The sequence below is a fragment of the Pseudonaja textilis genome, chromosome 1 (genome assembly GCF_049901715.1).
Source record: "Pseudonaja textilis isolate UNSWEBS1 chromosome 1, rPseTex1.2, whole genome shotgun sequence".
Taxonomy (NCBI): Eukaryota; Metazoa; Chordata; class Lepidosauria; order Squamata; family Elapidae; genus Pseudonaja; species Pseudonaja textilis.
Genome location: NC_141990.1, coordinates 300501869 through 300516508, shown reverse-complemented (window position 1 = coordinate 300516508; position 14640 = coordinate 300501869). Strand labels below are relative to the sequence as shown.

Genomic DNA, 14640 nt, shown 5'->3' with positions numbered 1-14640 from the left:
GTGAAATTCCTCAGGAAGCCCTGGGTGTGGTTAAACACACATGCAGGCACATTACTGTTTACAGGAACATTTTGCACAGGCGTGCAGAGCAGGTTGTAAGTGTTTTTAACTTGCACTAGAAACTCTTAGGAAATTCCTTTCCTGTGTTCTGGTATTTGTAGAACCTGGTTAGCCATCATATTGTCACAGATCATTTGGAACAGATGCCAAATATCTTAGAAAAATACTAACCCAAGAGTGTGAGGAATTGACCACAGTTTTAGCCTTGTGGACTGGTGATGATGGAAACTGTCATTCCACAATTCTGGAACTCATCAGAATGTTACATTATGTCAGGCATTTATCTGAATCCTTAAAGAGAAAGCTTTACTAGTGATTGTTTTATGAGGACGAGCCATGGATAAAGTTGTTACAAGCAAGCATTTAGCGGTGTCACATTGCCATCACAATGTTTTTCCCCTTCGCGGAGCTGGGATGGGTGTGGCCTGTGCATGAAACATTGGCCCGCGGGCCGCCAGTTTGACACCCCTGATTTAGATCTATTGCATCAAACTCTTTCCACAGTTGCGAAGCTCTGCAGACTTAATTTTAATACATGATTTATATAGAAATATATACAATATCTGCAAAAACTTTCTTGTTCAATTACTAGGATAGGGACAGTGAAATAACCAGTTAAGCCAATTAGGAATAAAAGGAGAAAAAACAATAGTTTACAGAGAGAGGCATAACATGTAGAGAGTGCTAAAATCCATTAAAATGCTCAGAAAAAGTCCCTTCGTGATTTTGAGTTAACAAAAATCTCAACACGTTATTATGTGCATAAAAGATCTGAAACATAATTCAGTAGCTTCTTTAACCAGAATTTTACATATTCCATATGAAGAATTCTGGATTTTATTCCAAAAAGTCAAGTACAGTTGCAGATGACAGTTAAGCCAGGAAAAGATATAGTTACTTTAAAGAACTGCCCATGCATATTATGTTCATTTGCCTGTGCACTTTAACATACCTTTTTGAAATTGATTTCAAAGTTATGAACAGCCTTGATGAGTGAAATGCCATACAGCAGTGTATTTGCCAAAACATCTTCCCAATAGATGCTAAACATGTGCTTTACATGTATTGATCTTTTACTATACTATTAGAAAATTTTCCGGCTTTATTGCTTGAGATACAGCACATGACCAAAAACGTCTCTCATTTCCAGCCATGAAACTTGATTTGTAAAAGATAAGTTTTGTAAAGGAATAAACTGTTTCGAGAACAGTCGTTTAGCATATAATATTTATCTGTCCCAAAACCAATGTATAACAATAAAACTAGCCTTCAATTCATTCAGCTGCTGATGTCCTAACTCTTCCAGGGTGCTTGATTTAAATTATATTTTAATAAGATACCTGAACTTGACAGCATTCATCAGTGGAGTAGCTCCTAATCGGTCTTTTGCATATACAGTTGCACCAGACTTCAACAGATGCCTGACTATCTTCAAATTGCCTTCACAGGATGCAACATGGAGTGGAGTGCGACCATCATAATCACCAGAGCTCAAGTTTCCACCCTATAATAAAGTTGTTTAAAGTATATACAAAATTGTATCTTTCTTTAAATTCTTCTTCAAATATTTACTGTCTACCCATATCTTTTTCTAGTTTATCAGGAATTGGACTTATCACAAGCATGAAATGTTTCTATCATTGTATTATTCATTTATTTAGTATTATTTCATTCATTCATTCTCATGAACTCTGGGACCAATGGAGAAGACTCACCTAAAACTACTTTCTGAATATCAATCTAGAACCCTTAAGGAATAAAGAAATATAGCTTGACTAAAGTCTCTAACAGTATATATACAGTATATATACAGTATATATACAGTATATATACAGTATATATACAGTATATATACAGTATATATACAGTATATATACAGTATATATACAGTATATATACAGTATATAAGATGCAAATAGATTAGGGTGTTGTGCAGATCCTCTGCTTTTCAGGAGTCCCCTTTCACATGGAAAACCTACTCTTTTCAGATATTATTATATTGATAACTGAATTCTACTTGCCCTCTCTTACATTCAATGTACATTCATTGATATAAACACTTTATCCAATAATACAATTTCACGTAACAATCTGATGACTAGAAGCAATAATATAATTTTAACGATTGGGACAAACAATAACGAAGAGACAAACTCACTTTTGAATTTTCCAGAACAACTGCATATTAACCAAAAATGTGGAATGCAAGAAGAATAAGATAAGAATTCCCCATCTGCAATTTTGAAATATTAAGATCACCTGAGGGATGTACTAGGAGTTAATGGGATTTTCATTAGATTGCAAGGAGCAAAAGGGAAAGTCTGGTGCTTTCTACTCAAAAATATAAAAATGTAGCAGTTATTTTAAACTATCTCCAGGTTTTAATCAGCTGTAAATCTGGCATTCTTTCTAATAAATACACAAAGCTTCTTGAAATTGATTATGGATAATCTAACATGTCTGGGTTTTTTATTTTCCTTCTAAATCCAGATTCTGGAGGCCATGGAATAACCTCTTGGAAAAATACAGTTCAAATTAATTGGTGAGAAAAAATTGTTTGACACTCCAAAACAGTCATATAAGAAGAAAAGAAAAGAGACAGTTACCAAGTCCTGTAAGATTTTCAGGGCAGTTAAGTCACCATTTTTTGCAGCCACGCATGCCAAAGAAGGAGTCAAGGCATTCCTTACAGCTGCCAGTTCCTGAGAAAAGGAAATAAAACTATTAGTTATACATATTTCCTCCACCTGCGTTTGCATATACAGTAGTTGGACATTTTTGACTAGATATGCTTGTTTGAGGAATCACGTTCTGAGCAATGCCTGCTTTCTCCATTTATTATATAGAACTCTAGAATTTAATATGGTTTGTGCAAAATGAGCATATGGACAACATGACTCTTTTTATTTTTAAAGTTTTATGAAATTACAGTTTCCTCTCCATCAGTCCTGTACTTCAGTCACTCCAGCAATCTTCAAACATATTTTTATCAAACACTTTAATTATTATATCTTTCTTTAATCCGTTAGGGAAAAGAAAAGTTATAAAAATGAATGAAAGAGCCTGATATAGCTAAAGCTATTAATGTGCTGAATATATAATTGATTAGAAGAAAATATGATGACCATCTCTTCTAATGTCAGAGGCAGTGGTTGGTGAGCACAAACAAGAGGGAATGTATTGCACACATATATAGATGTGGATTTCCATTCAATATCTGGTCGATCTATTTGGGAAGAGACTTCAAGACCAACCGGTTCGGTGGGCCTGGATATTGTTGATAGTTCTTGGACATCATTGTCAATGCTCTTGATTGGTTTAAAAGATTTTGTTTTGTTTTCTTGTTATTTGACAGTATAACACGGTGGATTAAAGTCCTAGGAAGGGGTTGTCCCTCAGAGATCAGATATGGTGCTATTTTGTTTACCTATCCCTTTGGGAGCTCTAATTATGAATCCAGTATCAATGTTTACATTAATGATAGCAACCTCTATCAGTCTTTTATGGCTCTGGATGATGTGTGGTCTGGAATGTTTTATCTTCATAGAGCATAACAGTGCCATTTGAGCTTGTTCTGAACCTTTCATATTATTCTCACATTTTAGTACTATATAGAGCTCTTCACTGGCTGCCAAGAGAAAGCAGTCTCAAGTTTAAATTAATACTACTTATATTTAAATCCCTCCGGTCACAAACTCCTCAGTATCAGTCTGCTTTTATTTCCTCCTACAGTCTGCTTATGTTCCAAACAGCAGGGTCTTATTTTGGTTTCTTACTTCAGGGGTGCAGGCTCCATGTGAGATGTGGACCCATGGCTCAGGGCCCACTTCCCCCCTCCCTCCATGTCTGTGGAAATCAGATATCCCTTAAAGGGATTTAAATATTAAATTATTTTATTAGTGGGTTAATCTGCTTTTTCCATCCTATCTGACAGTTATGGATAAGTACCTTTTAAAAATGATTGTGGGTGTACATACATTCAGCTTTATTCCGTGGCATTATTTTAAATTTGTTGTTGTTGTGTTCATCATTTTAGAACTAATATTTGTCTACTGTGCTGAAGCTAAATTCCAAGCCAATGATATAGCACTGGTTGATATCACTTTTTAAAGTTTGTATTGTGCCTTGGTAAAAGAAAGCAGTAATAGGGAAGGGAATATTTTCACCATGGTATATTATTTCACAAGTGGTTAAACTGTTCTGCAGTGTCCTCTGCTTGAACAACTGCCATTTGAACAAGTACCTCTTTGCAGCTGATCAACAGATATTTTGCAATCTCTTGTATAAACTTGCAATCTTTGAGAGTTATCTGGGTTCCAATGGGTACAACAGTCATTTCTCCTCTCAGATTCTTACTCAGCATCTGCATAAAGAAAAGCCAGTCTATAATCCAAATAAATAAATCTAAGATAACTGAAGGACCATCTACTCCAATCTGAGTGGCCCACTCAAGCAGATCCTCCAAGCACATTTTGTGCGGTGGTGGGGAGAGCGGCGAGACTGAGACCTAGTCAATCTGTTTGTGTATAATGAATTAAATCACAATCCCTAGATTTTATGCAACAAAGAAACTTTAAGAAAGTAACAAGATGAAGAAGAAAAGAGATGGTGCAAAGTCACACAACTCAAACTTATTTCATCTTTTATACGTAGTATGAAGGATTAAGATTATATGTTACTTGGTTTATTTAATGTGCACAATGTGAACACTCACGAAAAGTATTGATTTTTTTATGTGTTAATACTAATTTGAAAGATTCCTTTACTCAAATCCTGTAGATATTGCCTGTCTTATAATCATAAACTCATTCACAGAAGGGTAAAACCATGTTAAATAGCTTGCTGCTATTAAGATAACTAAGGCAGGAGAAGTACTAGTAGTAATAATCTGAGGCAAACATCACCAGTCACATTATGCCTCTATTTGAAATGCAGGAGAAGAGTAAGAAATGTGGGAGAATGTGGGTTAAGCATAGAAAGATGGCATTGTAGGCATGAAAAAACAGCCTGAATGTACACTATGCGCTGTGCACCGTGCTCACAATCAAAAAGTTTCAGGGATATGTTGAAGGAGGACTAATGATACAGCAGAAATCAAATCTTTTTTCTGGAAAGGTAAAGATAGAAGGGAGAAATGTTTTCCTGAGAACAGGAGAGGAAGACATGTTAAGAAGCCAAGATGAGGGCTGCAAAATATCAGAAGTAATAAAGAATGGGACTCCAAGAAATACAAAGACAAGTGTGCATCATGACAAGTCCCCAGAACCTTACTGAACCTTACTGAGGCCTGTAGAAGTTTACACAATTTATAATACATGACAATCCTCAAGTTTCCAAGCAGGCATCTAATTCTGAACTCTAAAAAGCACACAAAATGGAAAGTAATTTACATGGGTGCTGGACCTATGAACTGGATCTATCACAGACCACATGAGAAAGATATTATGGATAGTATAAAAAAGGATTAAGATCCATGTTTGGATGGAAATTCATTTATGATCAGGGGCCTTGATCAGTATACCCTGATTCCTGACTTGCTCTTCATAAGATTTTCAGGAACATCATTCTTACTTACTTCATATGATTTTCCTGAATATCATTCATACTTAATCACCTTGAAAAGTTAGCATGTTAGCAATATTAGAAAGATTAATCAATCTCCTTATAAGATCCTGCTATGGTAACAGTTATGAATTAGTAGCGTTCTGATATGGATTTGGTAAGTGGAGGTGTTTTCTCCTAGTTGGCTTGGATTTCAAGTGGTCTTCACTTAATAACCACAATTTGGACTAGGAATTCCATCACTAAGCAACATGGCAGTTAAGTAAAACATCATGTGACCATGCCAGACTTACAATGTCATTTCTTCTGCAGATGATAAGCAAACCATTCATGGTCATTAAGTATGACATCAACTTGAGACTTAATGCTGGCAACCCAACCGACTAAAGTTCAAGGACCAGTTGTAAAACTACTACTTCAATGCTGCTAAATGTTCAAATGGTCACTAAACATAGCAGTCTGCAGCCAAGGACTACCTGTATTGTATGAAATGACCCATATGAAATATACATATTTATTGTGTGTGAGTTAAGGTTCTCTGTCTCAAGAATCTAACCCTAACAAAAACAAAACAAAAGGCCATTGTCAACCACTGTGATCTGAGAGCCCTTAGCCTGTAAGATGCCATAGCTAAGCACAGTCTGGTTCTGACAATAACACTGATTATTTAGGAACAGAAGAAGAGGAGAGGTTCTGGGATAATATTGGAGAAAGACTGAAAACAAAATAAAAACAGTGCTGCACATACATGCAGAACGCTTGTGTAATGCAGAATTGTTCCCTGATTAGAGAGAATATGGGAATATACATGCCTAGTGATGCCTATCTATCTAGAAGCATGGCTGTACAAAGTTAAAGAAAGCAAGAGTACTGTGGGAAATACTATCCCACTTTTAGTACTGTTTAGGCATGTCTGAAAAAGAATAAAATAAAGAGAACGTTGTAGGTGTGGGAATTTTTTAATGCTACTTTCCAGGGGAAGTTAGGCCCCAATTTTTATATATGTAAAATATATTACACATACAAGAATTCTTCCCAAGCCACAGGATAACTTTTAGCAAGTGACATGTGTAGTTGTTCTCTCGACACCGTATTTCAGCTATCATTGAGTTAGCAGCATTCCTAACTCTAGTTATCAAAACATACACAGATTTTCCCCACAGTTCACCAGGTATCCATAGCTTACAGGAAACATCTTGCAATAGACTATATAGAATTATATTGCTCCATGGGTATAAAAATCTTCTGTTTTTTTTCTTGGTTTGCTATTTTTATACCAAACTTTGACCTACAAGCCTCCATGTATACCAGGGGTGTCAAACTCGATTTCATTTAGGGCCGCATCAGGATTGTGTTTGATCTCAGTGGACCGGGGTGAGCGTGGCCAGGGTGGGCATGGCCAGCTTGATGTCATTCATGTCGGGGGCGCATGTGGTGGCCTGAGCTCTCCACCAGTGAAAACAGTCTGCTGAATCTCTCTGCCAGCAAAAATGGAGCTCAGGAGGGCTGCATGCCATTTTCACTTGCAGAGGCACCATGGGCTGGTCTTTCACTACCAGGGTGGGCCCATAGGCCAGATATAAGCACCCCATGGGCCGGATCCAGCCCCCGATGTATATCATAAACCACACTGTGGGCATACTGTGGGAGATTCTTTATTAAAATGGGCCTTTCTCCCATTAGCAGCAGCTAAATTAAGAATAGATAATATTTTTTACCTGTATTATACCAAAGGTACTATTTTTTTTCAGCCTCTGAGAGCTACAAGAAACATAATGAACGGGCAGCAATTGAATGTTAAAGACTTTCTTTGACTTTGGGTAGAAATTTTTAAAAAGTTCAGCAGGATTTTGTCTCTGAAGTTCAGCAGGTAAAAACTGGCTCTGAAGATCATTCAAGTGAGTAGAAGTGAACTGATCCATTTATTTTTTTTATTTGGGGGACAAGGCTAACTTGAGATGTTTGATAGAGAAGGAGAATTTTATGTCAATATCATCATCATCATCATCATTATCATCATCATCATCAAATTGATAGAGGATGAGAATATCATGATCATCACCCTTGTCATTATCTTCATCAACAAATTATCAATGTTAGTCTTGCTGTTGCTATCCAATTCCTATTTATTCTTATTAATATGAATCTTGAACAGACTTAGCCATACACACTGACTCCACGGGGTCTATTTTCATAGACATTAATAATCAAACACATTATCTCAATATGTTTTGACCTTGCTTAGGTATTTTGTAGCTTGCTGTGCTGAGAGAACTAAGCCACCATCAAGATCAGGCTGTTCTTTAAACTTCCCTTGGCCACCGGCTACTAGTTATGCGCTTTGTGGGATCCTATGTGCAAGAAAGGTAAGGAAACCAGGCATTTAAAAACTGAAAAGAAAAAGTCATTTTACCTTTTTCTTTTTATCAAAAGTAAGTCCAGGTTTGCTCAGGACATAGGATAACTTGGCAAGAGCAGCTTCTGGCGTCATATCTCCTCCTGGAATTACACCGGCATCCATGAGAGTCTATATTCAATGCCAAAGGGGAAAAAATACAGCTTGAATGAAGGCACTGCTTTCTAATATAACTAGAATGAAAAACAGCTCTGCAAGTGCAAAGTATGATCTGGGGGCAATTACAGATAGTCCTTGACTTACAACCACAGTTGAGCCCAAAATTTCTGTTGCTCAGCAAGACACATGTTAAGTGAGTTTTGCTGCATTTTATTTCCTACCACAGTTGTAACATGGTTGTTAAGTGATTCTGGCTTTCCCATTGACTTTGCTTGTCAGAAGGTCGCAAAAGATGAAACATGACCCTGGGGCACTGCAACTTTTATAAATATGAACCAATTGCCAAGCATCCGGATTCTGATCATGTGACCATGGGGATGCTGCAATGGTCGTAAGTGTGAAAAACAGTCATAAGTCACTTCTTTCAGTGCTGTTGTAACTTCAAACGGTCACTAAATGAATGATTTTAAGTCACGGAATTACCTGTACTGACTGCAGCCCTCTTTCAACCAATATTCTTCCGATGCTGCAAATCTCAGGAAGATTTTTTTTAGAGCCAGCTTGTTTGTGAAGGAATTAGAAAACACAGAACCTCTCGCTGTGTTTTGCAATAGCACTTAGACTTATATACCACCGCTTCACAGTGCTTTCTAAGCAGTTTACAGAGTCAGCATATTTCCCCCAACAATCTGGGCCCTCATTTTACTGACTTTGGAAGGATGGAAAACTGAATCAACCTTCAGCCAGTGAGAATCAAACTGCCAAATTGCTGGCAGCCAACAGTCAGCAGAAGTAGCCTTCCATACTGCATTCTAATCACGGCTCTGCCATCACGGCTCATTAATGAACATTAATGAACAAGCTTTTTGCTACTGCACCAGTCAATGTGATTTAATATTTGTTATCATTATTTACTAAGTTCTGGTAAATGTGTGAATGCCTAGAGTAAAATTTGAAAGTGTAAATAAGATTTTAATTGTATTATTCCTTTGATTTAAATGTCAGTATTATTTTGCTGGGTAATGGACCGTTGGTCCATTATAACAACTAACTTATATCTGTTTTTTTTTTAATCAATTTTATTTGCTGACTTCCACACACATGGCACATTTTAAACACAGGATTTTTTTTAAATAATAACAATGTCTTAATTCATAATGCAAAGCTAATCAGGAATAGGGCCTACCTGTTGAAATCATACCAATAACAAACAGGCTTTGTTGTTATAGTATATTGTAACATATTTCGGTATATTTGTAATGATTTCAGAGTTATTTTGCATATATTATAGGCATGCTTTAATACAGCAGTTCGGATGCCCAGAATTGAGTTTTTATAACAAAAATTATCCTATTCAATGTAAAGGAATGTCATTGCACTTGGAATCTTCTCCAGGTACATGCTAGATTAAAATAGATGAGCATGTTTGTAGAACAGTCCCACAGGGTAGTTTCACTCAAATGCAAATTGTTTCACTATATGTCTCTCATAACCTAATATTCTTTCTTTTTCATTACCACAACGACAGACAATCAGCCATTTGCTAATGGCAAACCTTTAAGCCAAAATACTTCCTGGAAAAGCAAAGCCATTTTAAAACCAAAGAAAAGCAGCTACTTTAAGCCTAAACCAAATAAATATTAAAAATAAATAACACGCATGTCTTTGTACATGACAGTATTCATCTGTTAAGATGAATTAGGCATAAAAACCACAATCTTAGAAGCAATTGGTGGAAGAACTAGTCATCTTTGGGATACAATGGGGATTATAGAAAAAGAAATTAAAAAGTTCCAAGTGCCAGATCTGACATAATTCTATTAATTGGCACAACCACTTAAACTTGATCCTATCCTACTCTTCAAATCACATCTGCCTTGGATACAATCTGCCGTTCGTGCTATACCTCTTGGAAGCATCCTATCTTGAAAACCATTCAGAAGTTTCAGTCAGTTCAGCAAGCAGTGGCCTGAGCTGTTATTGGAATACCTACCTTCAAGCATATAATATCACTACAAAGGGAGCTCCGTTGGCTGCCTATCAATTTCAGTATACAATTCAAAGTGATACAGTTTAAAGTTCTACATTGCTGAAAGCTTGGATATCTCCAAGATCCCATTCTGCAAGCTGAATTTGCCCATCCAGTAAAATCCAGTGCTAAGGATGCCAACTCTGAGGAAGTACTGTCTACATGGATATCTAACTGAGGGCTCCAGACTTCTAGAACAGCCTACCCCCAGTTATTTGGACTACATTATATTTGAAAGAGCTGTTTAAATGAAGATTTTGCTGCCCAATATATCTCAGCCTTCTTGTTGTTATGTTCATGTTAGTGGTTCTTATGTTTTAATTGTATGGAAGTTTCTTGGAATCTTTGGAATGGAGTGGTCCATAAGAGGAGAAAAACAAGTATGTCCACTAGCTAAGCATATTGTTGAAATCTGCCATCTAAAATAAGAATCTTACAAGTGTCTTTAAGATCATGGGAATTATCTGGAAGCCATCAAGTTGGGAAGAGTGATTTAGATTGCAGAATTCCTCTCACCTTTCCTGTGGCATAGACTGATGACACAGATCCTCGCAGACATTGGGTGCAATTCAAAATCACAACATTGGAATCAGTAGCTTTCCTCAGCAAATCTAGTAATTCTGGACAATTATTTGGAGCATTTCCACTCCCATAGGTCTCAAGTACAATGCCTTCCATAGGACTCTGAAGAAATGCCCTTACCTGCTTGGAAGAGAAAAACGGCAATCAGAAATTACAGTTAAAACTCATTGCAATACAATTTTATGTCTTCTCAGATCCATCCCAAATGTATGAATAATCACATTAGTTCGGTAATGCGGAATATAAATAACTCAGTGTTGTCTTTTGACTGGAGTAGCATAGACGCATTAGTAAATAAAATTTCAAAAAGGAACAGAAGTGCTAATTATTTAAAATTAATAAGTGGATGTTACAAACACATGTGTGTATATAAATACACACTCTCACACAGATGCAAACACTTGCGCAAGAACCAATAGTTTATAGTATGTCACACCACTGGCTGTGGCTGGCTAGAGTTTTTGAGGATTACTGGGCTGATCAAGGGTAGGGAAAAGTACAGCTAATATATACAGCATTGCACTATGTACAAAGAATGTTGAGAAAGCAAAGACAGACTACAGTCAAAAGTGAAAAAAATATGATGATTCAGAAAGATGTAGGTAATCTGTCTATTTTAATTAGGATGTGTTAAAATAATCTACTTAAATAAGGACATTAATATATAACTTCAGAGTGAACAGCTTGTGATTACTTTTGCACTTAGAATTATAGACTTCTAACACAGACCTTGAAGGCCGTCTGCTAGGATTGCCTGGTTCTAATCACAAAACACTGATTACACAAGGCAGGGTTGAAGTCTGAGATAGTAGAAGCAGAGAGAAGATAAAAACGTCAAATGATCTCCGACTTTCTTCGCTTTAAGTGTTTTACAGCAGAAAATTAGGACATCTTTCCTTTGTTTAACAGACATTTGCAGACTAGCCTCATTTCCTAGCAAGAGCAGTACACTTGTCAACGGGACCGAAGCTGCATGAAAGGCAGTTGGCAGGGTGCAGGAGAACTGAAGCCCTAGACTTTTGCTGGAGATGGGGCCAGGTTTAGACATGGTGAGGCCCCAAGCTATGAGAAGTTGTAGAGGCTCTACCTGACAAGTACCAGCAGAGAATAAAGCTGTGTAACAACTGAATTTGGCAAGACTGCTGCCAGGATGCATAACAAACCTGTGGTAGAGAGGGGATGGGCTCTCTTTGAACAAAAGGCATTAGTGCATGCAGAAACAAAGCATATGTTAATCAATTATTGGGGGTCATGTGACCATACTAAAAGGCTTAATTTAATTTCCCATATTTAAACAAAAAACTGAAATTTTAAGAAGCCTCTACAGACTGTGAAACCTGGTGTAAGTTATAGCATCTTTGTGTTAGATCTAAATGTTGAGCTTTCTGTTTAATGTAAGCCTCAGCTTTCTTCAAAAAGAAAAAAAAAGAATTTAACAACCAATTTGCAAGCATAATAATAGAATAGAATCCATTTTATCATCACTATCATCTAAAGCTTTTCATTGTGCTATTATTGCTGAATAAAAAGTATGCATAAACTAATAGATCCTCTGTGAAAAATGCAAAGCCCAGCAGCTCCCATTTGGTGGCTCCTGTGACTCTCCATTTAGATGAAGCCAAAAAAACTGCATTTTTTTTCCAGGTTCTTTAGGCATTTGGGAGATTATTAAGGAGCAAAATGGGTACTATAAACCTTGAAACAATGAAAGGCCACCACACTCTACAAAAGCTGCAGTGCTCAAACAATTGTTTGACTTCAAGCTGTCTATTTTGACTCCATCTATCTTGTCCATTGCTGCCAATCTCATATTATATATATTATATACAACTTTGTCTTTTTTCATTTTCTATTGAACACCATTCTATTTTTCCACACCCAAAGCTTGCTGTTATTTCTTGTTCATTGTAAAAATTTCTCAAAAGAACAATCATTTGACCTTTTAAACTCCAACATATATTAAGACCAATCAATGGTCGTGCTATACAGTAATCAATTTAAAAAGATAGAGTTCTTCTTGTTTTTGCTCAGTCCATTTTTTGTGCTATGGTAATTATCTGATCTTGGGTTCCTCCACTGCCTTTCCTGAAACCTGCCTGTTTATTTGGAGCTCCAGTTGTCATGGACTGTATGGCTCTGTTCTTTGTAGATACCTAAGCTAGACTTTGATTGTGCAAGCAATTAGTGCAACGCTTTAATTTGTATATTCTCTTACATCTCTCTTCTTTGGGATACAATAGGTATATACATCAAACTGTTCCCGTCTCTAACTTAGCAGTCTTGTTTTTGACATGGTGCTGCTTTGATTTTAACTATATCTTGTCTTTTAGCTTTAAACAGTTAAAAAGATATCTCTATCCAGTGATTTTCTACCTGACAACTGTTTTATTGTATTCCACTTTCTATTGGAATTGATATACCCTCTCTGCAAATTTTAACTCTAAATCACATCTGTAAAGGGTTTCAATATATTTCCTCATCTTTTTTTAACTTCATCTACATCAATCAAAACTCTTCCATAATAACTCATGAATAATCCTCTCTTAATGTAAATGTTCTTCTCTGATCTTCTAAAAAGTTTCATTTCTCCTTTCATTGTATTTTCCAATTTTTAATTGAGATATTTGTCTTTCACTTGACAGTGAAAATCTTCGCTTAATCATCTCCCAATTGGACTTGTCGCATAACTTAATGGGGCTTATTTTCTAGATCATCCTAAAGCTATAATTAGTCCAGAATCCAATAGTGCAAGAAATTATGGATTCCTCTCACTATGCCCATTTGATATCACTACCGTAGTCCACATTTAATGGTAGTAATTGGGACCAGATTTCTATCACTAAGCAATGTGGTCATAAAGTGAGACATTATGTCACTGTGCTATTTAGCAATGGCAATTTTGGCAGTCCCTAGTTTGTTAAGAGAGGACCTCAAGTAACTGCAACTTCTGGCTTCCTGCCATCTTTCCCAGTGATTTTTTGTTAATAGGGTTGTCTCAGATAGAATGGAATCTTAAATATTTATATATACTATAGGACAAAAGTATATATAGAGTGAGAAATTCTAGAGTTGGTTGTATGCTTTAAACAAGTATGATTTACTAGGGGTAAAATACAATTAACTCTGGTATTTGAATTTAATATAGAGAATAATACATAATACATAATATTTGATTTCATTCTATTGTATAGCACCTATTGTATAGTATTGTATAGTAACTGATAACACTCTATTGAATTGGAATTTAATTTGCCTGAATGATAGATTGGGCCAAAGAAAGAGAGCTAAAAGTATCTGGGGTGTAAGCATAGCAAATAGATTTGTAATCACACTTAAAGGGCTATTACATCGAATGATGATTTGGGATAATATTCTTAACATTGTCCAATTGCAAAAACAAATCTTAGCAGAGATGACTTCCACAACAACCACGGCCCTGAAAACAGGAAGGAAGAACAATCAGACCTTGTTGACAACTCTGGCATCTGCCTCCCCAACAACGCAGAAAACTATAGAAGAGACCTTGAAAGGAGAAAAACAACCGACTGTTACGAATGCCAACTTACAAGTGACATTATTATCCCTGCAAGAATCAATGCAAGAATTGATGTCTAGAATGCAGGAGATTATGATTAGGAATCACAATGAGACCAGAGCAGATATTAGCGAACTGAAGGAAGAAATGGGTAAATTAAAAGAGGAGATGAGAGCAGATATACAGAGAGTTGAAGATAGGGTTGGGACAATGCAATTGGTCATGGAAAGAACTGAATTAAAAATAAAAGAAATAGAGAACAGGACGGAACAAGTGGAGAGGAACCTAGAAAGGACTGAGGAAGATTTCAAAAATGTTAATAAAGAAATGGAAGATTCCTTGGTCCAACTTGAGATG

At 36.3% G+C, this 14640-nt stretch overlaps 2 protein-coding genes across 3 annotated transcripts in view; one reads left to right on the top strand and one right to left on the bottom strand.

Annotated features, from left to right (window-relative positions):
- Positions 1–14640, top strand: part of XRCC3 (X-ray repair cross complementing 3) — a 624633-nt gene that overhangs the window by 368885 nt on the left and 241108 nt on the right. The window lies entirely within an intron of this gene.
- The window catches only part of ASPG (asparaginase), an 83548-nt gene that overhangs the window by 30430 nt on the left and 38478 nt on the right, over positions 1–14640 (bottom strand). The window contains exons 8-12 of one of the 2 annotated variants that reach the window (XM_026698577.2): positions 10683–10868; positions 8036–8149; positions 4304–4423; positions 2667–2762; positions 1401–1564 (exon numbers count right to left, since the gene is read on the bottom strand). In XM_026698577.2, the coding sequence (XP_026554362.1) occupies positions 1401–1564; positions 2667–2762; positions 4304–4423; positions 8036–8149; positions 10683–10868 (680 nt within the window). The remainder of the gene's footprint in view (positions 1–1400; positions 1565–2666; positions 2763–4303; positions 4424–8035; positions 8150–10682; positions 10869–14640) is intronic. The other variant, XM_087922236.1, reaches the window with a different exon arrangement.